At 41.1% G+C, this 24,485-nt stretch overlaps 1 protein-coding gene across 2 annotated transcripts in view; it reads left to right on the plus strand.

The window, feature by feature from the left end:
* Nucleotides 1-5,372: 5,372 nt before the first annotated feature.
* TBC1D9 (TBC1 domain family member 9) overlaps nucleotides 5,373-24,485 on the plus strand; it is a 115,671-nt gene continuing 96,558 nt past the window's right edge. For both annotated transcript variants that reach the window (XM_045466981.1, XM_045466992.1), the window contains exon 1: nucleotides 5,373-6,492. In XM_045466981.1, the coding sequence (XP_045322937.1) occupies nucleotides 6,363-6,492 (130 nt within the window). In that variant the 5' untranslated portion in view covers nucleotides 5,373-6,362. The remainder of the gene's footprint in view (nucleotides 6,493-24,485) is intronic.

Here is a 24,485-nt window from a genome sequence, read left to right on the forward strand (position 1 = left end):
TGGCTCAGTCGGTTGAGTGTCCAACTTCGGCTCAGGTCATGATCTCAGGGTTTGTGGGTTTGAGCCCTGTGTCAGGCTGTGGGCTGTCAGCTCAGAGCCTGGAGCCTGCTTCGGATTCTGTGACTCCCTCTCTCCCTCTGTCCCTTCCCCACTCATGCTCTGTCTCTCTCTGCCTCTCAAAAATAAAGAAACATAATCAACAAATTTTTTTAAAAGAAAAGCTTACTTATTAGGTTTATAGGCACATGTGTAATTCAGAAAAAACACTATTACTGCCGATATCAATGTTCCAATCTGCTTTTTACTTATATTCACGTGTTTGATACTAATATTTGTGTTGATTTTAAAAATCCTGTTGATGGTGGGGTTTTTTTGCGTGTTTTTAACAAGCAAAAAAATGGACAAATTAGTCATTGTCAAAAGACCAGCGTGACTGTGGGGAAAAAAACCATCATCCTTAAAAGGAAAGAGGAGGCTATTTCACAATCTTCAGAACACACAGCTATATACCAGATTAAAGAGTGTTTGCCTTTTTGATATGGCTGCTTGGCTTACACAAAACAGGGGAGATGTCAGACATTTCCCAGCTAATGGAGTAATCGAAGGCCAAGTAATGGGTCAATGCTCAGTGACTGATTTTACAATAAAAATGAACCTACAGTGAGACTTTGTGAAGTATCAGTTGCATAAGATATGCCCACATACATAGCTGCCATGTCTTGGTAATCTCACCAAATGGCAGCCAGTCATAGGCTGGGCAGCAACCTAGTCCTTGGATAAAGAGATAAGGTGAGCCAATCCATTTCCCTCTCATGAATTAGAGCTCTGAAATACCTAAAGATTTTAGTTAATGGTGGGAGCTATGGCTTGAAAGCAATGACAAAAGATGGAACCAGAGAAACTTTCATGAGCCACATATATGCTTAAGTTATAAGAAACAGAAACCATGGGTGAGGAGAGGACACTGGTCAGTGAAAAGAATATACTAAAATAAATGTGTAAAGAAAAGCAGAGATTCAGAGACAGAGAGAAGGCGAGTGGTCGAGCAAGCAAGAGAGGGGTTGGTCCCAGAGCTTCTCGAAGTTTTCTTGTACTAGTTTAGTCTGTGTGAACCCTTGCAATAACATCTTCCTTCCTTCTTTCCTTCCTTCCTTCCTTCCTTCCTTCCTTCCTTCCTTCCTTCCTTCCCTCCTTCCTTCCCTCCCTCCCTCCTTCCCTCTTCCTTCCTTCCTTCCTTCCTTCCTTCCTTCCTTCCTTCCCTCCTTCCCTCCTTCCCTCTTCCTTCCTTCCTTCTTTCCTTCCTTCCTCTCTCCCCCCCACCTTCTTTTCTCTGGTAAATTAAATTACCAAAAGGGTCAAACCACTAGTAGGCTTTAGAAGAAAACAAAACAAAACAAAGTATGTTACATTCATGCAATATAACATTACAAACAAGAGGAAATAGTCTTTAGAAAACAAATTGTCTATAGCAGGTTACCTAGTGGAACTCTGTTGTCCAGGCTTGCCCACAGCCCTCTCACCTTATTTTGGTACTAGATCTTTGATTTTCCTTTGGGGACTATCCCACACCCACTGACCTGTCACCTCTGCCACCACCTGTCCAGGATGGGCATGAGACTCTGTTCTAGCCAATCAGTGGATCCTGACAGACCACAGTCATAGATAGATAATAGCCATGACAGCATTATATAATTTTGAATCACTTTAATTCTAAAGAAAAATGTAACAAATAATGTGTGGAGAAAGAAGGAAAAGGTGCAGTTAAGATTTGGGGGCTTATATAATAGCAAAAAATAAAGAGACCTAAATAAAAGACCAACTTCCAAACTCTGCTATTAATTACCTAAGTGACCTGAGTCAGGCCCTTCCCTTCTCTGAGCTTCAGTTTCCTTATTCATGGTATGAGGAGCTCAACGCAACTGTAATCAGGGGTCTTTTCCTTTCTAAATCTCTAAGCTTTTCTTAAATTTAGAAATTCAGCAGTCAAGTCCGCACCTCCACTTCGGGCATTTTCAGAAGTGCAGGTGCTACGCCTTGGTTTATGACAATGATCTTTTCACAGTCTTAGCCCTCAGGGAACTTGCAATGGATGATTTTGAAGTAGGCCAAAAATCTCCCTTCCCTTCCCTGCGGTCTAAGCTTTTGACCTTATCATTCCCAACCATTAAAACTTGTCCTCTTTAATGACAGTTAATCAGGAAACGAATCTCTGTGACACCTTGCTTCATTTTTTTCTCCCCTGGAGACTTCCTGTCTTCTTCCCTTTCTTCATTCCAGGAACACTGATACATTTGACAGAGGTCATCGGGCCACATGGAAAGAAATGATGTTTTATTCATAATTGATCTACAGAGCGTTTCAGAATTCAAAAGGTGGACCGATCCACTAAATGGAGGCAGGGTAGTTCTATTACAGATTCGAGGTACTTTGAAGGATCTTTCTCCTCAATGTGCAGTATATATAAGGATGGCCTTGGCTATGTTCAGCCACTTAACGTTGAAAGAACCCAACTGTGGCTTCTGTATCACCAATTAGCTCTATTACTTGCAGACTAGACATTCAGGTGACTGGTTGATCTAGTTTTTCCAGCTGGATTAGCAGCTCAGATCCAGTGTGAAGGTCTCTTCAGATATCAAAGCTACTGTAAAGTCTTGGATCTTTGAAGCAATGATTACCCTTCTTTAACCCAACCAGTAACCCTTCTTTTTACCTCCTGGACACTAGAAATTCCAAATACCCTACTGCAGCTCCTGCCCTTCCAGGTTGGATAAGGAAAGTAAGGGGCACTTAAAAAATGGTTCCTGTTAACATGTTACTTTTAGCTAGGAGACTAGGGGAGTAGTTGGCACTTTCTTACTCCCCTGGGTGAATTCTCTTTGCAGAAACTAGAACCAAATTTATTATTGACTTGCTCACTCTTGGGGCTGCTAGAATTGGGAGGTGAGAGGGTGTGGGCAGAAATACAGTGCCCAAGACTCTACAGTATTTCCAAGGGTGGTGCAAATCCCTAGAAGGCAAAATGAAGCATTTATTTGGAGGGGCGAGGACAGGGGGGAAAATACACCACTGTGAAGATGAAAAGCAGAAAATGTGGAAACAGTGTGGGAATGAGGGGGTAAGAAGTGCCAAAGACAAATTTACTACCCTCACAATTTTGTTTCAATCAGATCTACCCACTAAGCAGTAAACTCATTGATTGCTCCAAGGGGTGGGGGGCATAAGAACCTTATCTAGGTTGACTTTTCCAAGTGGGGAAAGGGAGAGTAGGAGATCTCAGTGAGACACAAAGACTGTGGTATCATTTACCCCTACCTTATCTAGGCATCTGTTGAATGCTTTTCTTCTTTAAGTGGTTTGAGACAATCCTTGGACTTAAAACCAATGAGAATGAATTGAATGTTAAAAATACCCACTTCACTGAGGAAGTGATTGGATTAATTAGATTCTCTTTGTGTTATTTTTAGTTCTGGTATATTTGATTGTCTTTTTTTTCTTTTTAAACAAAGCTACACTTTAGCAAGTGAGCAGTTGGCAGTATGAGATGAGTGAACTGCCATAAACTCTTTGTAGCTTCCCTGATTCTTTGCAATGCCTGCTACTACAGGTTATCACAATTCATTATAATAACAGAAACCCCGATTTCCTGGAAAGAATGTGCTCTCTTTTTTTTCAATTTTTTAAATGTTTATTTATATTTGAGAGAGAGAGAGAGAGAGAGAGAGAGAGAGAGAGAGAGAGAGAGAATGAGTGAGGGAGGAGCAGAGAGAGACGGAAACAGAATCTGAAGCAGGCTCCAGGCTCGGAGCTGTCAGCACAGAGCCCGATGTAGGTAGGGCTCAAACTCATGAGCCATGAGATCATGACCTGAGTCAAAGTCGGATGCTTAATGGACTGAGCCACCCAGGTGCCCCAAGAATGTGCTCTAACTCTTACAAGAAACCAGAAAATAGTTAAGGACTTAAATTTTTTTCTCCTTTTGGTGTCGAATCTTGCTCTCAAAACAAGTTTTTGTAAATTTGTTTTGGTTTTTATTGTTAATTTTACATTTAATATTCATGAAGGCAAGGATTTTTATATGGTTTGTTCACTTCTTATCCCCAGGGCCTACAGTATAGCAGGCATTCAATAACTACATGTTGAATGAATGAGTGAGTGAATGAACCCATGAATCATAAGTAAATAGCACTTTGGTACCTATCAATACAGAATGCTAAGCTAGGGTTAGGGTTAGGGTAGAGCTATCAAGTCACAACTTTGAGCAGTATGAGGACGACATTCTAAAAGACAATACGAAGGCACTTAGACTTTTAAAAAATGCTAATTACACAAAATGAAGGAATTTTTATGGAAGCACTTCAAAACATTAGAAGTTATATAAATATATTATTAGTTAAACTTTTGCATATGTATGATTTGCAATCTTAATGTTTATTGTGTTTGACTTGCAATTGATTCTACTAGTAAAGACGCTGTGCTATGGCCAAAGATGCCAAGTGAGATTTTCGAGTCTCTGTTAAATATGTGAAGTTTCCACAAATACCTAGAGATCTGGTATGTTTCCTGAAGAGGCAGAAGATCAGGCGATGTGATAAGGTAAAGAGACACTTCCATTCCATCAGAGTTCACTGGGGAGGAAACCAACAGCACAGAGGCAGCCTGTGTTAAAATGGCTGGGATACATTCACTTTGCCATTTGAAGGAATTCAGCAGTACAGACGAGAGCTACATAAGCAAAAAAGCTCAAGTCCACACAAGAAAGTCTTATCTGAATGCTTTGCTCACTTGGAAAAGAATAAGTCTAGGACTGTCCAACGTCCACAACAAAGCAGAGCTTTGGTAAATTCCCATCATCTAGGGAGTAGAGCCTCTTTTTGCTAAACTAGCTATCTGCAGATCTCCTAGGTGTAAAAAAGAGTGAAAAAAGTCACCAGATATATAGGTAGATGGGCTGTGATCACAGGTCTTGAAGTATTGGGGGAATGCAAAAACCATCTAGCGATAAAGCTTGTCTTTGTTGGGGGTGGGGGGGGCGTCTGGGTGGCTCAGTCGGTTAAGCTGGTCTTTGTTGTGTCTCTGAATTCAATGATTAAAAAAAAATTTTTTTTTATTCCATCTATTAAATGTGAATATATCCGTGAATTCTGGCATTCCTGGTCCTCGGAGCTCCAAATGCCTGAAATAGGAACGGCTGTAGTGTGAATTAGTTGGCCTAAGCTCTTGGGCTGCTTCCAACTTCGCTACTGCTCATGCCCCACAGGTCAAGGAAAGAAGTGATGTAATGCACTTAGCTGGGCCACTTTAATTACAATGCAATGTGGAGGGGGAGGGGTTACAGGCGGTGACAAGTTTAGCGCATGACTTGCCCTGGGATGCAGGAAACAAAAACACGGACAACCATTGGCTGCGTCCACTTCCGACCCGGTATCTAGCTCTAAGTCTGGAACCTTGAAACACTTATTTCCTGGGAAGAGGGGTGGCGCTAGCCCACAGAGCGTCAACCATAAACATACAGCACACACACACACACACACACACACACACACACACACACACACACGGAGGCTGGCAGCGTCCTCCCCGCTGAGATGGGCGTGGGGCCGAGGGCTTGGCCCACAGTCCCCAGAAGGTTCCCCCAAAGCCCGCCACAGCAGCCGGGCTCAGCGCTCGGAGCCCGCGGAGGACCCGCGTCCGCGGAAACTGGTGTCACTCGGGCCCGCTCTAAGTGAGCCGCGCTGGCGTCATTCATTCGCAGTGTCCGGAGCGTCCTTCCAGCTGCAAGCGGGGCTTCGCCGCAGGTGCGAGTGGCCCCGACGCGGAGCGTTACCGCGCGGTGACCTCGAGGGCGCGGAGCGGCTAGAGACTGAGGAGATCTGGGGTTCGGCTAGGTGCTGCTGTAGCAGCCGCGCCCCAGCCCAGCTCGGCGCTCGCCGCGGGGCCGTGTCGGCTGCAGGCTCCCGCAGCCCTGCTCGCCGCCGCCGATCCGGATCCTGGGACTGAGCGCCACCACTTCCTCCTCCTCCCGCTCCTCTTCCTCCTCCCGCTCCTCGCGCCGCCGTGGGCCGGAGCCGGGCTGCGGGGCGGCGGGCCTGGGCGTCTGCGGCCGCGGGCTCGCGGGGGGCGGCGCCGCCGCGGGGAGGATGCTGCTCGCCGCACCCGCGTCCTCGCCGTCCTCCCCGGCCGCCCGCGGGGGCTTTGTTGTGGCCCGGCCTCCGCGGACCGCCGCCTGGTGAAGTCGCTCTTCGCCGCCGCACCTAGCGGGCGGGAGGGCGCGCGTGTGCCCGGGAGTGCGCGCCTGTGCGCGCCGGTGTGTGCAGGACCTGACCCGCGGGCCCATTGTGCGTCCGCCCGCGGCGCCCGGGAACATGTGGGTGAACCCCGAAGAGGTGCTGCTGGCCAACGCGCTGTGGATCACGGAGAGGGCCAACCCCTACTTCATCCTGCAGCGGAGGAAGGGGCACGCGGGCGATGGAGGCGGCGGCGGCGGACTAGCGGGTAAGGACCGGCGGCCAGTCCCTGCGGGAGGGGCCGGGAGCGCTGCGGCGCCGCCCGAGGCCCTAGGCTGCGGGCGCCCGGGACGCCGCCCGGTCCCCCGGGGCCGGGCGACCCGCCCCACTTTGGTGAGCGGAAGACCTCAGGAGTCCTGATTTTTCAGTCTGTGAAAGAAATGATTCTTCTCTGACCCTGTCAGGCTATGGGGCCCTTCGAGTGGGTGCCCCCTAGGTGGGTGATGTTGATGAGATTGGAGGTGGGGGAGGGTGGGGGGAGCAGCCCTTATGAATTAAATGCAGCACTTCTTCCTACCTCCCCACCCTCCTTAAAAATTATCGTTTTATATATGGGCAAGAGAGGCAAAAGATGGTTCATTTTGAGTTCATTCTCTTTACTGATCATGGCAGGATCAGGTATAAAATGCTCTTTTGTTTTCAGGGAAGCAATCAGTAAGAGACTGGTGTGGTCATTTCCTAGATTAGTTATGACTGAAGAGAATGAATAAGGAAAAAGGATATCGTTGTTGTTGTTGCACCTAATAAGACCTAAGAAAGCAAGTTACCTGATTGTGAAACGAATTAGCGCTATAACTGCATTTTAACTAGTTTAACTCAGTCACTTACCCGAACCCCCTCACAAGGTGTTATTAATGCCTTATCATTTCGGGATTATAAAATCAGACCAATATCCCAAGTAGTGCCCTATTAGAAAGGTCTTCGTTATTAACTCACGAGTTTGCTTGCTGGGAGGTGACCAATAATCTTGAACTCATACCATACTGGAGAAATTGGACCTTCCCCTCCCCATGGTGATTAGAACGAGGAGAACTGGGATACTTTTTACAGTGAAGAAGTTAGTTGGAAAATAGAAGGGAGAGGTTTAACCAGGAAAGAGATTGCAGAAAAGAGATGAACCTTGACCTCTTCAGAGTCCAAAATCTATCACCATCTGGGAGTTTGCATGCTAGCTAAATTGTGGCTTTCAAAATGCCCTGCTATGAACTAAAAATTCTCGATGTGGTACGTATTTAGTTGAGATTGTAGTTTACAGGCTGGTTTTCTCAAGATTAAAATTCAAGTGGCACATTTTATGGCATATATTGGTTTGAAGGATCTTGCTAGTATATGGTATGGCCTATGGCTAACCTGATTATTCTATACATTTTCTGCCATGAAAGAGAAGGCAATATGCAGAGCTCCAGACCCTGTTCTGGAAATTCTGATTAGTGGCCTAGAATCAGAATTTTCCAGTTCATTTTGTAGAAGTTGTCTAACTATATACGCTAATATGTAGCTTGCGTATCTAAAACTGGGATCAGCTCAGATTGTCCTTTTTTAAACCTAAAACAACAATGTAAAGTAGATAGTTTATTATATTAACAAAGAACATTTCCTACCTGAGGCTAACTGTCCTATGCTGTGTAACTACTATGTAGTATTTATTTTCTAGAGTCATTTGCAATAGATTATGAAAGATTCGGAGACGCAGAACCTTCTTTTCCTAGTTAATATTTTTATTATGTTCCTACTGACTCTTAGAGCTTTAAGTAACCATAGCCCGCCTAGAATCTCATTACTGATAACTCACTTCAGAAAGAAAGTTACATCTTTTTAATTGGAAAATTGTCGTTATTGCACTTACTGCAAGAATAATTGAGATTATCATCATGAGTAAAAATATTACTGCCAACTAAGGCTCTTTTCAACTAACATAGGAAAAATGTCTGCTCTGATAGATTGGTGCCACGTTAAAGGTAGCAGGGACATTTTAGAAATCCTTGTACTATGTATAGTATATTTGGATCCTAATGTGAGTTCCTTCATGCATTCATTAACGTACTAAATCATTTAACAAATATTTGTTGGTAGTGCCTGAAGTGCCAGTGTCAAGAAGCTCACAGCCTTGTGGAGTAGACAAGTGTTTATAACATAATCATAAAAATTCATATAAAATTGCCAATCCACAGGGTCCCAGCAGAAAACAGAATCAAACCTAGTTCAGATGAAGAGTTTCTTGAAAAGACAACTTAGAAAGGTGGGGGCAGGGTTACCAGAACCAATGAAAGACACAGTGGTGGGGGGGTGTTACCATCCTAGGGGGCAGGAATGAGGTTCCTGGAAGCCTTATGAGCTGGAGCCAGGCAGGAGGAGCTTTGGGCCTCTGGAGATGCAGCCTCCCCAGAAACACAGAGCACAGCAAAAAGGAAGTGGAAAGGACATGCCTGATTTCTCTCCTGTTACCCTGCCAGCTCCTGCCATTGCCTTTCATCAGTAGAACCCAAGAGAAGCCAGGTGGATAGGATGTCCTGGTGATCTAGTCCCAAGGGATCAGCCTCCCAGGGATGGATCTGGGAGGTGGGGGCAGACAGAATGACCATTACTAACATCGAAAGGAGAGGAGCATGATGTTGGTCACTCCACTCAGAAAAAGAGGATGGAAATGGGAGCAAGGCAAGTTTCCCTGAAGAAGTGACACTTGAGCTGAGAACTGAAGAAAGAAAAAAATTAGCCTGTGAGGAGGGAGGGAAGACCAAGCGTTGGGCATCAATTATCGGAAATTTTCTGGAGGATCTCAGGACCATTATATAGTGTGCATTATCTGGGCCAGTGCACCATTGTCCAGTCCTTAAATGGATGATGGTCATAGGATGATGAGGGGGAAACTTGCTCAGTAGGATATGGCCAGGAGTGCTCAGTGGTCCACAGTCCTTGGTAAGATAGTAGTGCAAAAGCTATAAAAAATAATGGGTCATAGTGAAGACACTTGCTTTTTTTTTTTTTAAGTTTACTTATTTATTTTGAGAAAGAGAGGGAGAGAGAACCAGCGGGGGAGGGGCAGAGAGAGGGAAAGAAGAATCCCAAGCAGGCTCCATGCTGTCAGCTGCTGGGCTTGATCTCATGACGGTGAGATCATGACCTGAGCTGAAATCAAGAGTCAGACACTTAACTGAGTCATCCAGCGCTCTGCTTTTTTTTTTTTTTTTTAATTAAGCTATTTTCTTCCCAATTCCAGGCAATATACATAGGTTCTGAGGCAAAGAAGTTTTTTTTTTTTTTTATTTTTTTTTTAACGTTTATTTATTTTTGAGGCAGGGAGAGACAGCATGAATGGGGGAGGGTCAGAGAGAGAGGGAGACACAGAATCTGAAACAGGCTCCAGGCTTTGAGCTGTCCGCACAGAGCCTGACGCGGGGCTCGAACTCACGGACCGTGAGATCATGACCTGAGCTGAAGTTGGATGCTTAACCGACTGAGCCACCCAGGCACCCCCAAAGAAGTTTTTTTATTGTAGATGCATTCGATGTATTTATTTAACCTCCTCTGAGATTTCATACGTATACAGAAAAGTACACAAAATAAAAGATGCGGAGTGCAATGATTTATCACAAAGTTTCACCTTGCAACTAATACCAAGATAATAAATAGAACATTGAGCCAGAAGCTCCTCCTTGTAACCCTCTCCCATTCACTACTCACCCTCTCCTAAAGAGAAAAAAAACAAAAAACAAAAACCCACTATACTTGTGTTTTGTGGTAAACACTTAAGTGCTTTTCTTTAGAGTTTTTTGGTTTTTGTTTTTTTGGGTAAAGAACATATCTCTTTAAACACATATTTTGGTTTTGCCTGTTTTTTTGAGCAAGGGATGAATATAATCAGAGTGTGTATTCATGTGTCTGGATTCTTTGTTCAGCATTGTGTTTGTGATATTTACAAATGTTGTTGCTTGTGGCTGTAGTTTATCTTTCTGTGCTATACAGAAAACTATTATATGAGTATACCGCAATCATTTGTTCATATTTATCCACTGTGTTGTTGGTGGACCTTGGAATGATCTGTTTTGGAGCATTGAAGGTAAGGTAGCTCTGATCTTTCTTGTGGGTGTTTCTGATGCCTGTGGGCATACATTTCTCTTTGGTCTGCCCACAGGAGAGTAATTGCTAGCTTATAGGTTATGTGTATCTTTAACTTTAGCGGATAATACCAAACTGTTTTCCAAAGTAGTTGTACCAATATACTCCCACCAGCAGCATATGGGAATTTCTCTGGCTCCGTATCCTTGCCAACATTGTGAGTCTTTGTAATTTTACCTTTCTGGTGGTTTTGTAGTGATACCACTTACTTTTTCGTGACTAATGAGGTTGAGCATCTTTTTGCATTAATTGGCCATTTGAAATAGTCTGTGACATGCCTGTTCAAGTCTTTTGCCCAATTTTCAATTGGATTGTTTGTCTTTTTCCTACTGATTGTAGGTATTTTTAAAAAATATATTCTGAAGATGAGTTCATAGTTGGTTATCCATGTGGCAGAATCTTCATTAGTTGCTTGCCTGTTTACTCTCTTAAGGATGATTAAAGGTTCTTAATTTTAATATCCAAATTCTTTATAGGTTCCATTTCCTTTATGGTTAGTGTTTTGTTATGTCTTGTTCAATAAGTCTTTTTCCAGATTGAGGTTATAAATGTATTATCTTCTAGAAACTTTTCAGTTTTAACTCTTACACTTATTTATTTTTGAGAAAGACATTTATTTATTTTTGAGAGAGACCTGCGCGTGTGTGCACGCGCACGCATGAGTGGGGGGAGGGCCAGAGAGAGAAGACACAGAATCTGCAGCAGGCCCCAGGCTCTGAGCTGTCAGTTGTCAGCACAGAGATGGTCTTAGGGCTCTAACTTGTGAACCATGAGGTCATGACTTGAGCCAAAGTTGGACGCTTAACTGAGTGAGTCACCCAGGTGCCCCTAACCCCTACATTTATATTTACGATTCACTGGGAATTAATTTTTGTATATTGTGTGAGATAGTGGTCAAGGTTTATTTTTTTTTAAATGTGTATGGACATCCAGTTGCCCCAGCATGATTTATTGGTAAGTCTATTTTGTTTCCACTGCTGCTCTGTAAAGCTACTTTGATCATGACTCAATGCTCACACATGTGACAATTGATTTGCTTGGGCACTCTAGTCTATTCTTTTTGTCTACTAGAATATTCTTGCACCAGTACCACACTTTAGTTTTATAGTAAGAGTTTATATTCATTTGATCAAGTACTCTTATCTTGTTCCTTTTATTTTTTAAGAGTTTCTTGGCTATCTTTGTGTTTTACATTTACACAACATCTTAGAATCAACTTATTAAAGTTCCACCAAAACAAAACAACAACAGCAACAAAGATTTAAACTGTTGGGATTTCAATTGCAGTTGCATTGTGTCTATCAATAAATTTGGGCAAAATTAATATCTTTATAATATCAAGTCTTCTGGTCCATGAACATAGTATGTTCTTCTATTTATTTAGGTCCTTTAAAATTTCTCTCAATGATGTTTCATAGTTTTCTGTGTAGAGGGATTACACATATTTTATTAGATTTATTAGTAGATATTTCATATTTTTTCACCTATTGTATATTGTATCTTTTTAAAATCTCATTTTCAAGGGAGCCTGGGTGACTCAGTCAGTTAAGTGTCTAACTTCGGCTCAGGTCAGGATCTCATGGTTTGTGAGCTCGAGCCCTGCGTCAGGCTCTGTGCTGACCACTTACTTGGAGCCTGGAGTCTGCTTAGAATTCTGTGCCTCCCTCTCTCTCTGCCCATCCCCCACTTGTGCTCTGTCTCTCTCTGTCTCTCTGTCTCTCTCTCTCTCTCTCAAAAATAAATAATAAGCATTAAAAACATATTTTAAATTTCATTTTCTAATTCTTTTTTGTTGACCTCTAGAAATATAGTTGTTGTGGTTTTATATTGACCTTGTATCCAGAACTTAGCTAACTTATGAAATGAATTATAGTAATGTATCTGTAGATTCTTTTGCATTTTCCACATACACAATCATATCCTCTAAGAATATTGACAGTTTTATTTTTTTCTAATTTTTATGCTTTTACAATTTTTTTTCTAAGCCTTTTTTGTACAGGCAAATTATATAGTGTTGAATAATGTGTTGATTGTACATGTCCCCTTCTTTTTCCAGGTCTCAAAAGAAAGACTCAACATATGGTGGTTTTGTAGATAATTTTTTTTCACTTTAAGGGAGTTCTTATTTCTCTTTTGCCAAAAATTTTTAACTAAATATGGATGATGAATTTTTTCAAATGCTTTCCTACATCTGTTGAGGCAACCATATGATTTTTCTTTTTTATTCTGTTAGTGTAGTGACTTACATTAATTGACTTCCAAGTGCTTAACCAAATTTGCATATATAAAATAATCCAGCTTGGCTGTGATATATTATCTTTTTTATGTGTTTATTAGTGTCACTTGCTCACCTTTTATTTAGGAATTTTGCATCCTTATGAATTGGTAGTATTGGCCTGTAATTTTTCTTTTTCATAACATTCTTGTCAAATTTGGTATCACCATTATACTAGTTTTAAAAAATAAGTTGGAGAGAGCTCACTTTGTTCAATTTTCTACAGATGTTTGTGTGATAGCAGTATTATTTCATCCTGACATGTTTGGCAACATTCTCTGGTGAGGCAATCCAGCCTTGAACTTTTATTCATGGGTTTGTTGAATGGTATGACAACTATTCAAATAATTTAAAATTTTCTTTTATTGTCAGTTTTATAATCTATTTCTAGGACTTATCTTTTTCATCAGGATTTTCAAATATATTGGCATAAATTTGTGAATAATATTCCCATAATTTTAGTGTCTGTAGGATATACAGTGGTATATATTTTAGATGTGCATTTTATAAATAACAGAGTTGATTTTTTTTTCCTAATCCTGCTTGAAAATGTTTGCCTCCTAATTGGATTGTTTAGTCAATGTACATGTGACTTGGGTTTAACTCTACTATCTTATTAAGTGCTTTCTTTTTTTTTTTTTTTTCTCTATTTTTTCTTCCTTGCCTTTAGGTAGGATATGGGATTTTTTTTTTTAATGATTACATTTTTAAGCCTCTATTAGCTAGAAGAAGCTTTATATTCATTTCACTATTCTTATAGTGGTTACTCTGGAGATTTTAATGCATTCTTGATTTATCAAAGTATATTGTTCATTGGTACTTTCATTTTATTTTATTTTTTTAAATTGGTACTTTTAATCTTTTCCCATATAACACAGTAACAAAAGGGTTTAACTTTAACTCCATTTATCCCCTGACCCCCAACTTATATGCTATTGTTTTAATATATTTTAATTCCTTATATATTTTAACACTAGAACATATAATTACTACTATTTTTATTACTACTACTACTACTACTATTTTTATTATTATTTTTTAATGTTTATTTACTTTTGAGGGAGAGAGAAAGAGCATGAGCATGGGATGGGCAGAGAGTGAGGGAGACAGAGAACTGCAAGCAAGCTGTCAGTGCAGAGCCCTATGTGGGGCTCGAACTCATGAACCTGAGGTCATGACCTGAGCGGAAATCAAGAGTCTGATGCTTAACCCACTGAGCCACCCAGGTGCCCCAATTACTACTATTTTTAAAAGTCTGTATTCAGTTACATTTCCACATACGTTTACAGTTGTTTTGTACTTTCTTCTTCTATTTTTGTGTTCGTTTCTGGAATCATTTTTCTACTGTCTGAAAAAAGTCCTTTTCTGTTTCTCTTAGTGAGACCCTGCTCCTGAGAAATTTTGTTTTTTATGTCTGAAAATGTCTTCATCCTACTTTCATTCCTGAAGGATGTTTGTGTTTTGAATGGTTGGCAGTAATATTTTTGTAAGCAAGGTTAAGGTATTGTCTGATTTACCATTTACTATGTTAATTTGCTTCTGACTTTCTACATGTTTAAGATAGTGTTCAGATTTACCATTTTATTTACTTCTGGTTTACTATGTATTTATTTATTAATTTAGGAGTAAACTGTCACTCTGAATTGTTATTCCTTTGTAGGTAATAGTAACATGTCTTTTTCTCCAGCTGTCTTTAAGGTTTTCTCTTTGATTTTGGTTTTCTGAAGTTTTACTATGATCCAGCTATTTGTGAATTTTTAAAAATCCTGCTTGGTGTAAAGGACTTGTTTCAATGGTTTTGTAAACTTTGCATCCACTGTTGCTGTAAATATTGCTTTTCCCTCATTCACTTCGTCTTCTTTTCTGGCACACCCATTACATGTATATCAGATCTTCTCATTGTATCTTCTATGTCTGTTACCTTCTGATTTTTACTTGCTTCACTTTGGTTATTTTCTTTTGGTCTGTGTTTTAATGTTCGATCTCTTTAACTACATTTAGTCTGTTAAGCCTGCCCATTCTGAATAACTTTTTCAATTCTAAAATTTCCATTTCACTAATTTTTATAAATTCCAGTTATATATCAAAACTCAACATTTAAAAAAATCTGTCTTAAGCATGGCTAGCATAGTTATTTTATAGTCTCTGTTCACTCCAATATCTTGAGCCCAAGTGGGTTTGTTCTGTTGTCTCTTGTTTTTCCCGGTTTTTGCTCATGCTGTTATGTCATCCTGTGTACCTGGCTACTTTTGATTATGTACTGGACATTGTACTTCTACTTTGCAGAAGTAATCTGAAGTAGAAGATGATATAGGAGAGAATTTTTTTTTTCCTGCCAATTGCAAACCCAACTCACATTAGTTTTAGGTATTGATATGCTTCAAAACTGAGCTTTACCCTGAGTGGTTTTGCCTACTTAGATTCACACTTATGATTAAGTTGTAGGTCTTGAAGGTCCCAAAGCAAAGAGACTGGAGCATCATTGCTTCCCTACCTGTTTGACACTGATTCCTGTCCTTGTCTTCATACTCTCTGATTCTGTTAAAAGCACATCCTGACTTTCAGCCACTCAGTAGCCCTTTCTAGAAGAGGCAAATGCCTCCCAAAATAAGAGCTGCCAAAATAGAGCTCTTCTCTCTGAGCTGTTCTCTTTTCTAAGTGAAGTCATTTCTATTTTTTTAATTCTTTGATATTTTAAAGTGTATTTTATCCTTTTGTATAGGCCTCAGTAACAAATTACCTTACATACCATTTAAGATGGCTGCTATTATTATCCCCATTTTATAGAAAAAAGAAAGTAAGATGTTAGATCGCATGACTTGGCATGGGTCTCACAGCTAATAAGTTAAGGGCCTATTAGATTTTGTATTTATTTATTTTTCTTTACAAGACTAATTATAATGGTGTGGACTATCCTTATTTTCCTTACTATCCTCCTTGAGAATCTATTAAAAGGTATTGACTCTATCTCCAGAAAAATGAAAACACCCCCAAAATTTTCACACAATTTCGGGAATTCCGTGGATCCCCGGCAGATTAAGAACATACGTGCTTCCAGTTGGAGGATGTCACCAAGAGATCAACGCAATTTCTCATCACACACAATCAGAAGTGTAATATCCACCATAAGCTATTCTGTCAGAAATGTGTTTGAGTACCAGCTGTTTGGAGGGCTGAACTTTATAAAGATACACAAGAAGGAAAAGGCAGGATTCTCTTGCTGAGCCCTTCATTACTAACCTAGTGATCAAACCTGTATGAATAAATTTGGAAGAGCTAAGAACAGAGGCATGGAGATGATATTAGTGCAGACCAGGGCTCTCAGATTGTTTCCATTGGCAATTCAGCACTAGACTGTCCAGGAATTGGACTTTTTGCATCACATGAAGACCTTCACAACTAGGGAAATGCTCCATTTGCTAACCGATAAAGGAAACCAGATTGTCACCCAAAAATATGCCTCTTTGACTTAGAAATTATTTTGAGCTGGAAGCAATTAAGAAGCAGTAAACATGGAAAAAGCTCTCCCTTTTCTGTCTAAAGGCGGGAAATAAATTCTCCTTTTACTGGAGACCTACTCTTATCAGCCCAGAGAGGCACCAGAGGAATCTGTCAACAAACCTTGTTAAACTAACCCTTATCTTTCTATCTAGTTAAGGAAAATGAGGACGATCTAGCTCTAATTGCATTACTCCTAGCCAAAACCCCTTTTTTTTGTCAATGTTTCACAAAGTATTGTTTCTTTGACTAAAAGGTATCAAAGCTTCCTGCTCTGGCCACTTCTTTATTTCTTTATTTTCTTAGGGTTTTTTTGTTTTGTTTTTGTTTTTTAAGTTTATTTATTTTTGAGGGAGAGAGGGAGAGGGAGCAAGCTTGTGATCAGGGGAGGGGCAGAGAGAGAATCCCAAGCAGGCTGCTCTGCACCATCATTGCGGAGCCCCATGCAGCGCTTGAACCCAAAAAACAATAGATCATGACCTGAGCTAAAATCAAGAGTCAGAGGCTTAACCGACTGAGCCACCCAGGCACCCCTTTTTATTCTCATATGAAGGCCTCCTTGTACATGCACAAATTCAGTAAAATTGGTGTTTTTCTCCTGTTATCGTCATCAGTTTGGTTTTCAGATCCAGCCAGTGATCCTAAGAGAGTCAAGGAAAATTTTTCCTCCCCTACATGAACAAAGAACTCCCTCTCAGTGGTGAGAGAAATAATGCTCTTTAAGCCCTCACCTAACAGGTGCCTGCTTTTAGGGTAAATGCTTTCACCTTGCTAATTTGTAAGTACTGTGTCAACAAAGTTACTGGTTCCATGCAGCAGTAGACGTTTTTCTTTGTGGATTAATTGTACATAAGCAAGTAAAACTTGTTTTAGTTCCTAACAAAGTTTAATGTCATAACTGGTGATTCTGTGTTGGGATGGGCAGTCCTCTATAGTGATGTATGGGGTTGGCTCATAATACATAACAAGTGCTACTAGCAAGGAGCTTGTTTAGACAAAAGCAGATATTTCTTGCTTGTTCCATGAATTCTTCCCCATCTACTTGTTATTACGAACTTTAAGAGCATTTCATCACAGAATGATTTAATCACCCATTCCAGTTTGTCCTGAGACTTTACCCTATTCTGCAAAGAAGTTGAAGAGTGAATGCATGTAATTTACGTAGGATTTGAGGTGGCTTTTGAGGTGGTCTTCTGGGTTTTTGTAAACTGGTCTGAAAGGGTACTGGGGGTGGCACCTGGCTGGCTCAGTGAGAAGAACGGGTGATTCCTGATCTCTGGGTCATGAGTGTGAGGCTCACATTAGGGGCAGAGATTACTTAAATAGATAGATAAATGAATAAACTTAAAAAAAAAAAAAAAAAGGTAGAGAGGGGAATATTTATTCCCAAGATTCCTTTCATAAATTTACAGGGTTGTGACTGACCTCCTGTTCTAGGGACACTGAATATACTTTCCGCTTTGCTGTCTTGTACAGGATTCCCACTTTATGAAGAGATCAGGTTCTTTTTTTTTTTTTTTTAATGTAATTTTTTGTGGTTGTTGTTGATTTTAATTTAAATCCAAGTTAGTTAACATACAGTGTAATAATGATTTCAGAAATAGAATTTAGTGATTCATCACTTACATATAACACCCAGTGCTCATCCCAACAAGTGCCCTCCTTAATGCCCATTGCCCATTTAGCTCTTACCCCTACCCAGCACCCCACCAGCAACCCTCAGTTTGTTCTGTCTATGTCAGAGTCTCTTATGGTTTGTCTCCCTCTCCGTTTTTGTCTTATTTTTCCTTCCCTTCCCCTGTGTTCATATGTTTTGTTTCTTAAATTCCACATTTGAGTGAAATCATATGATATTTGTCTTTCTCTGACTCATTTCACTTAGCATAATACCCTCTAGGTCCATCTCTGTTGTTGCAGGCTGTGGTAGGTAGCACCTTGAGTTCTGGGTCTTGGAGACTAAAGGCCAGGCAGGCTTCAAGGCGCAGTGGAGCGTAAGGAATGCCACAGGCAAGTTAGAAAACCACCAGGATTGCTCTTTGCACAACTTCTTTGTGTTCACTACCTGCCTGACTGGGCGTTGGTCTTTTCCAGTCCTTCCCTGGGGAAGCAGACCACAGGATTCAAATCCCAGCCCCATCTATTATCAAGAGATATGATTTGGGAAGTTTCTCTTCCTTTCTGAGCTTGATTTCCTTATATAAGATGGCTTAATAATCCTTTAGCATCTGTTAAGAAGATTCTATGAGTTATGTAAAGTACAGGAAGCATAAAAAGCCATTCCTAGATGATGGCCCATCATTGTTCTACCCCTGCGATGATCTCCAGTAGGTGTTAGAAGGCGGCTGACTGGGAACTAATTCACACCAGTGTGTGAGCTGCTGAAGAGTCTGCAGTTTACAGAGACATTACATTTTTCAAAGGGTGCTGTTAAAGCAAATGGATAACTGTCTGATATTTAGGCCGCTTAAAAAGGTTAAGGCATAGTCAGGGTTTTTGGAAGATGGTAATTTTTTTTTGAAAAGGTAATTTGTGATCGGCAACTTTAAATTGTTTCTACATGCCGGCCTTTTTTCCTCCCTCTCTCTCCCCCTTCCCTTCGTGGACAGGCACATTTTAAGAGCTCTGCCAGGAAGCCTAGTACTGTCTCCCACCCTTCTCCCTCTCCTGTGTCCTTCTTCCCTCCTCTCTCCTTGCACAAATGATTCTCTCTAGTCTAGGGACAAGACTGGGGTGGGAGGCAGAGAGGAGCCATCTTTTCTCTTTATATGTCTATATAGTTGATTAGTTAACCAGGAATTTGTAATTTAGAAACGTGGGTTCTAAGGTTAAACCAGAGAGAATGGTGAAGAAGTCCTTAACCTACTTTCCTCATTGTTTTCCCTTCCTGTCCGATGTATATACATTTCTAGAGAGCTCAGAGGATAGGCCAGTCATTTTTAAAGGTGTTCTGAAATTGCTACTGGCTTCTAGCTTGCTTCAAATCTCCTTTCACACTTCTGCTGTTAGGTTATTTACCTGTCCTTTCAAGAGAGCTAGGTTTCCTAGTGTGAGATCCATTCAAAGAATCCATTAAGGTTCTTCTGACTCTCCTCTGGAGGTCTGCATTAGAAGCTGTCATTTAGATGAATCAACTGTTTCACTCTGTGTGGGTCCTAGAAGCACAAAGCTAGGTGGGTGTCTGTCTAGTCCAAGAGTTGAGGTCTGTGAAACGCACTCTCCCTCTCAGCTGCATTGTTCACAGCCTCGCTGGGCAAGTAAGTACTTGCTGGAGGGAAGGTCAATTCCAACTTTATGGACCAGATCTCCGTTTACACTCTGAACAACAAAAAGTGAACTCTGTTGATCTCATTTAGTTTTCTTATAGATTACCTGCGTGTAATACTTCTTAATAAGGAAAACTATTTACATCGCAATAGTACCAATGACTTTTTTAAAGCTTTGTGTTAACCTAGGAAACAAGGTAGTCTTTAATAAAAATAAGCAGGATTTAACAACTTATATTTGGACTCTTTAATTAAAGCATAAAAAGAAGAAATCATGAATTCATTTACTGTCTTTCATTCCACTGGCATTTTATAACATTTACTTATCTATTCCTATAGTAAATAATATAAAATACACTATTTCTAAAAACATCTTCATAAGATTTCAGAGCTTCGTGGTCTAAAGCTAAATTTCAAAGCATTGTTATTGTGGTCATGCTTTTTAATTAACACTTGATTCATATATATTTTTTATTAATTTTACAAATGTCCTAAAGTTTAAAGGCAGGGAAGCTAATATTCCCTGAAATCCTTCTGTGGTTTAGGCATTCTGCTGAGAACTTCACCGTATGTCACAAATTTGATTTTCGTAGCAACCCCGTAGGTTAGATATTCCCTCTATGATAGATGAGGAAGCTGAATGCTTTGAGAAGTTAAGTGTCTTACTTGAGGAACCCTGCTACTAACAGAGCTTGGATTTGTACTTGAGTTTGGTTGAATTTGGAAAGGGAGAAGGGAGATAATAAAAAAGGAGAGAGGAAGCTGAAAATGGAATGCATCCTTTGGAAAGCTAAAGGAACCGGGGCAAAGTGAGCCAGCCCCGGTCTTAGATATGCAGTGCTGAGTGTGGAAGTGAAGGGAACAGGTGCAGCAAGGCTGCACTCCTGGGTTGTGACATCATTGCCTAGCGGCTCTCAAGGGTTATGCTTAAGTGACTGTGTACGCCCGGGTGGAAAGCCAAACACCAGCTCTGGATTTTCCTTTGGAAAAAGGTTTCCAAACTTTTCTCATTTCCATTTTTCTAGTCAGCTGTCTTTGGGACAACAATATGGAGCCGTCCGTTCCAGGTTGTACAGTCAAGAAGCATTGAACCTTTGGGTGGAGGACCAGACAAGGGCAGAGCCTGTTTATATGAATGAATATTCCGCAAAGACCAGTATCCATGTTGACTGTGAATGAGGTCAATCTCAAAAAAAATTATGGCCACCAAGGAGGAAAAATGTGAACTTGACATACAGCATTGGCTTTTTGTTAATGTAATTTGTGTCAAATGTCATAAAGATTTTCTTTATTTAATATCTACTTTTCTCTTTGTGGATATAAAAATATTACGGAGTTTTTTTATAGGATAATACTCCTCAGTCTTTTTCTTGTCTTTTAGAGATACTTAAGCTGGTGGGGATTTCAGGAGGTCCTTGAATGGCCGGAAATCATATACTAAACTTATGAAATTCATTAGGAATGTGTATTTTTCTAGGGCTGAGGCTCCACCAGTTCCATTAGCTACTCAAAGTGATTGTGAATCAAATAAATGAAGAGCTAATACCCTAGAGTCTTGCCTTTCTCAACGGTGAATTTTGCACCAAAGCAATTTTCAGAAACATATTGTTGTTGTTTATACCAGCAATACTATAAAGTGTAAGAAGCCTTATGCCATTTCCAGGTAATTCTGTAGCTATATATTGTTTAAGCAATAGTAATACATCACTGTCTTTGAATACAGTGGTTAAAATGCTGGTGCTCCTTTTACTCTGATCCCGATACTCCGGTGTGGGACCCTTCAACTATAGCTCTCAGTGTCTCCTGGTGGGGAAGACCCGAGGGGTGGGTGGGTGGTGTGGGGGAGGGGGCAGAGAGGGAGGGTGCTGGCCGTTCCTTCCCTGTAGATGCTCCTGTCAGGCAGCCCTGTCTGGGATGCTCCGTAATGTGGGGCACACAGGCCTCACAGATAACTCCCCTGTTTTTCCCTTATGGATTCTCCTTCTCTACAGGTGAGTGGAGAGAGGAATGGAGTCTAAATACAGAACAGTGAGTTGACATTTCCCTTTCGCTCTCTAAAACTCAGCTATCAGCCTGTCGTTGTGCAGATCTGAGCAGATGGCATGGCTAATCATTACAGACCTTGCACTCCAGTTCACTTAACTGCCAGAAGGCTGATCCTCAGAATAAGAACTGCAAACCCCTCTTTCTTCCTATTTCCTGCAAAATAGGAAGCTGTTTTGCAGCTGGACCACCTCTTGTCTCTCAGTCACGTCCTGAGATTATTGCCTGACTGTAACCTGTGATCTTTAGGAAGAGGGTACCATCCGCCCTCTGACTTTAACCATTTATCTGCTCTCATCCGTTTATCTGAGCCCCCTGTCGCCTTCCTCCTCACTCTATCCGGGATAAAGGCCTCTTTCCCCTCTTCTGGCAATCCCATCTTCGTGGCACATTCCATGGAGCTTCATAAAGGCCTCATGTCATTCTGTTTTTGAAAAGATTCACACATTATAAAATGCAAGTTTCTTTTTGAAGCCCTGCTAATTTTGTCTATATGATGCTAACCTCAGGATGTGTTTGACCAAACAAACACCCTATGATTTTTCCACAACTAAAATAACTTAGGCTGTACCCTTGATAGGAGTATCTGTAATGTGCTGTGGTCTGTCTCCCCTTTCTTAGCTCCAGTAGAAACTTTGGGTAGCAGAGGGCACCTCTTTACTCTTTTCGCGTTTTGTGGACATTTCAGTTTGTCACTGGGACTGTATACAATTGGATGTTACAGCTTTGCTGAACTTTAGCATGTGTGCTTTTAGAAGCCTCTTGCAGGTTTCAATTTCTGATGTGTTTATAACCCACATTTTCAAAGTTTAGAGGAAGAGCACAGGATTGTTAAAGTCTTTAGACGAATACTTTCTTTTCCTTGTTCTTATTCCCTAACTAGATCCTTGTCTTAAAGGATCCCTAATGCGGAATGGGAGAAGAATGGGAGAGAGTATTTTCAAAAAGCTTAGGAAATGAGGATAATCATCTCTGAAAGGGCCTTGGAAATGTCTTTCAAATACAATGTAAATGTCACAGAGAATATCTCTCCCGATTGAGATTGTTTATGGCACAAAGAAAGAATTTGATAAAAAGGAATTCTGTATCTATCATTTGTTGTGAATTATATCTGTAGCGTAAGAGTTTCAACATTTTTGGCGGTTGCTATCTGAAAGGGATTTCTGGAATGGAAGGAGACCCAGCAGTGCTGTCTCTTAAATGTGTGGCCATGATTCTTAACTTCTTTGGGACTGTTTTCCTTCTGAAAATGGGGATGATCCCCCCCTAACCACCTCACATGTTCATTGTGAGGGCCAAATGAGAAACTGAAAGTGCCTTGGAAGCCAAAAGCACCGGTCAATTTTAATAGGTTATCGGGATTGTGTATTTCCAAGGAAGTCCTCTCTTACCGGAGTGTCCTTCATCATCTCAGCCAAATCAGGGAAACTGCAGCGGTGGTATCGCGTATCTCCTGGCAAGCCATCAGCTAGCATAGCGACAGCATGCACCAATTAAAAACAGCGCACAAATAAGACAGGCTTGCCCACAGGAGCACACGTTCATTTGAAAGAAGGAAGGAAAGGGAGGGAGGAAAGAAGAGAAGAGAAAGGAAAAAGAAAAGAAAAGAAAATGTCTGCTTTCAGTAACTGGGATGGCAAATTGTCAGTCCCTTTACTTTTTCAATTTTTTTTTTAATGTTCATTTCTTTTTGAGAGAGACAGAGGGTGGCGGGGGGAGGGGCAGAGAGAGAGGGAGACACAGGATCCGAAACTGGCTCCAGGCTCTGAGCTGTCAGCACAGAGCCTGATGTGGGGCTTGAACCCAGGAACTGTGAGATGATGACCTGAGCTGAAGTCTGGCACTTAATGGACTGAGTCACCCAGGCGTCCCAGGCCATTTACTTTTTAAATCTAAGTGAAACTGGCCGACTATTCCTTATTTCCTTGAGAGTAGATAGTATATTATTTTCACATCACACACTCCGTGATGCATTTCCATGTACCTGGTTATGATTTCATTCTGGGACAGTCAAAGTGGGAAATGGAGAGGAAGCCTGCCTATGCGTTCTTAGGTGGTCCTTTGTTCAGGTTGCCTAGGTACAATCAGGGAGAATCTGGGTTTATGGAAATGAATGTGTGAATGCACGTAGGAAGAATTTAATATTATTTAGTTTAAAGTTGTTGAGTTGTTTGCTGAAATTTGACAGCGAAAATGAAGATCCAGGCATTAAGAGATATCAAGCTTCGAATCTCTGCAAAACCCCAGAAGGATCTAGGAAACATCTCTCAGAAAGAGAAATTTCTCTGGGAAGACTTTTTGTTTTCCCAGGCAAGTCTGATCTTGACACCAGCTAAATAAAGGAGGATTAGTACCTGGATGTTTAATAACTCCTGACATTTTAATTATTTTTTAAAGTTTATTCATTTATTTTGAGAGAGAGAATGAGCATGCCCCTAGGAGTAGGAGGAGGGCCAGAGAGAGAGAGAGAGAGAGAGAATCCCAAGCAGGCTCCACACTGTCAACACAGAGTTCGACATGGGGCTCATGTACTGTGAGATCAGGACCTGAGCTGAAATCAAGAGTCAGAGGCTTAACCAACTGAGCCACCCAGGCACCCCTAACTCCTGGCATTTTAAACTCCAATAATGATTCTTGAAGGGGAGTGAGAAAGGAGGGAAAGGATACTGCCTATACAGTAAAGGTCAGTTTTTAAAATGTTAAACACTTCAGAATATTCTCTGTTGCACAAAGAAATACCTTTTCCCCGGGGCGCCTGGGTGGCGCAGTCGGTTAAGCGTCCGACTTCAGCCAGGTCACGATCTCGCGGTCCGTGAGTTCGAGCCCCGCGTCGGGCTCTGGGCTGATGGCTCAGAGCCTGGAGCCTGTTTCCGATTCTGTGTCTCCCTCTCTCTCTGCCCCTCCCCCATTCATGCTCTGTCTCTCTCTGTCCCAAAAAAATAAATAAACGTTGAAAAAAAAAAAAATAAATAAAAAAAAAAAAAAAAAAAAGAAATACCTTTTCCC

Source organism: Leopardus geoffroyi, chromosome B1 (genome assembly GCF_018350155.1).
Source record: "Leopardus geoffroyi isolate Oge1 chromosome B1, O.geoffroyi_Oge1_pat1.0, whole genome shotgun sequence".
In the NCBI taxonomy this organism is placed as follows: domain Eukaryota; kingdom Metazoa; phylum Chordata; class Mammalia; order Carnivora; family Felidae; genus Leopardus; species Leopardus geoffroyi.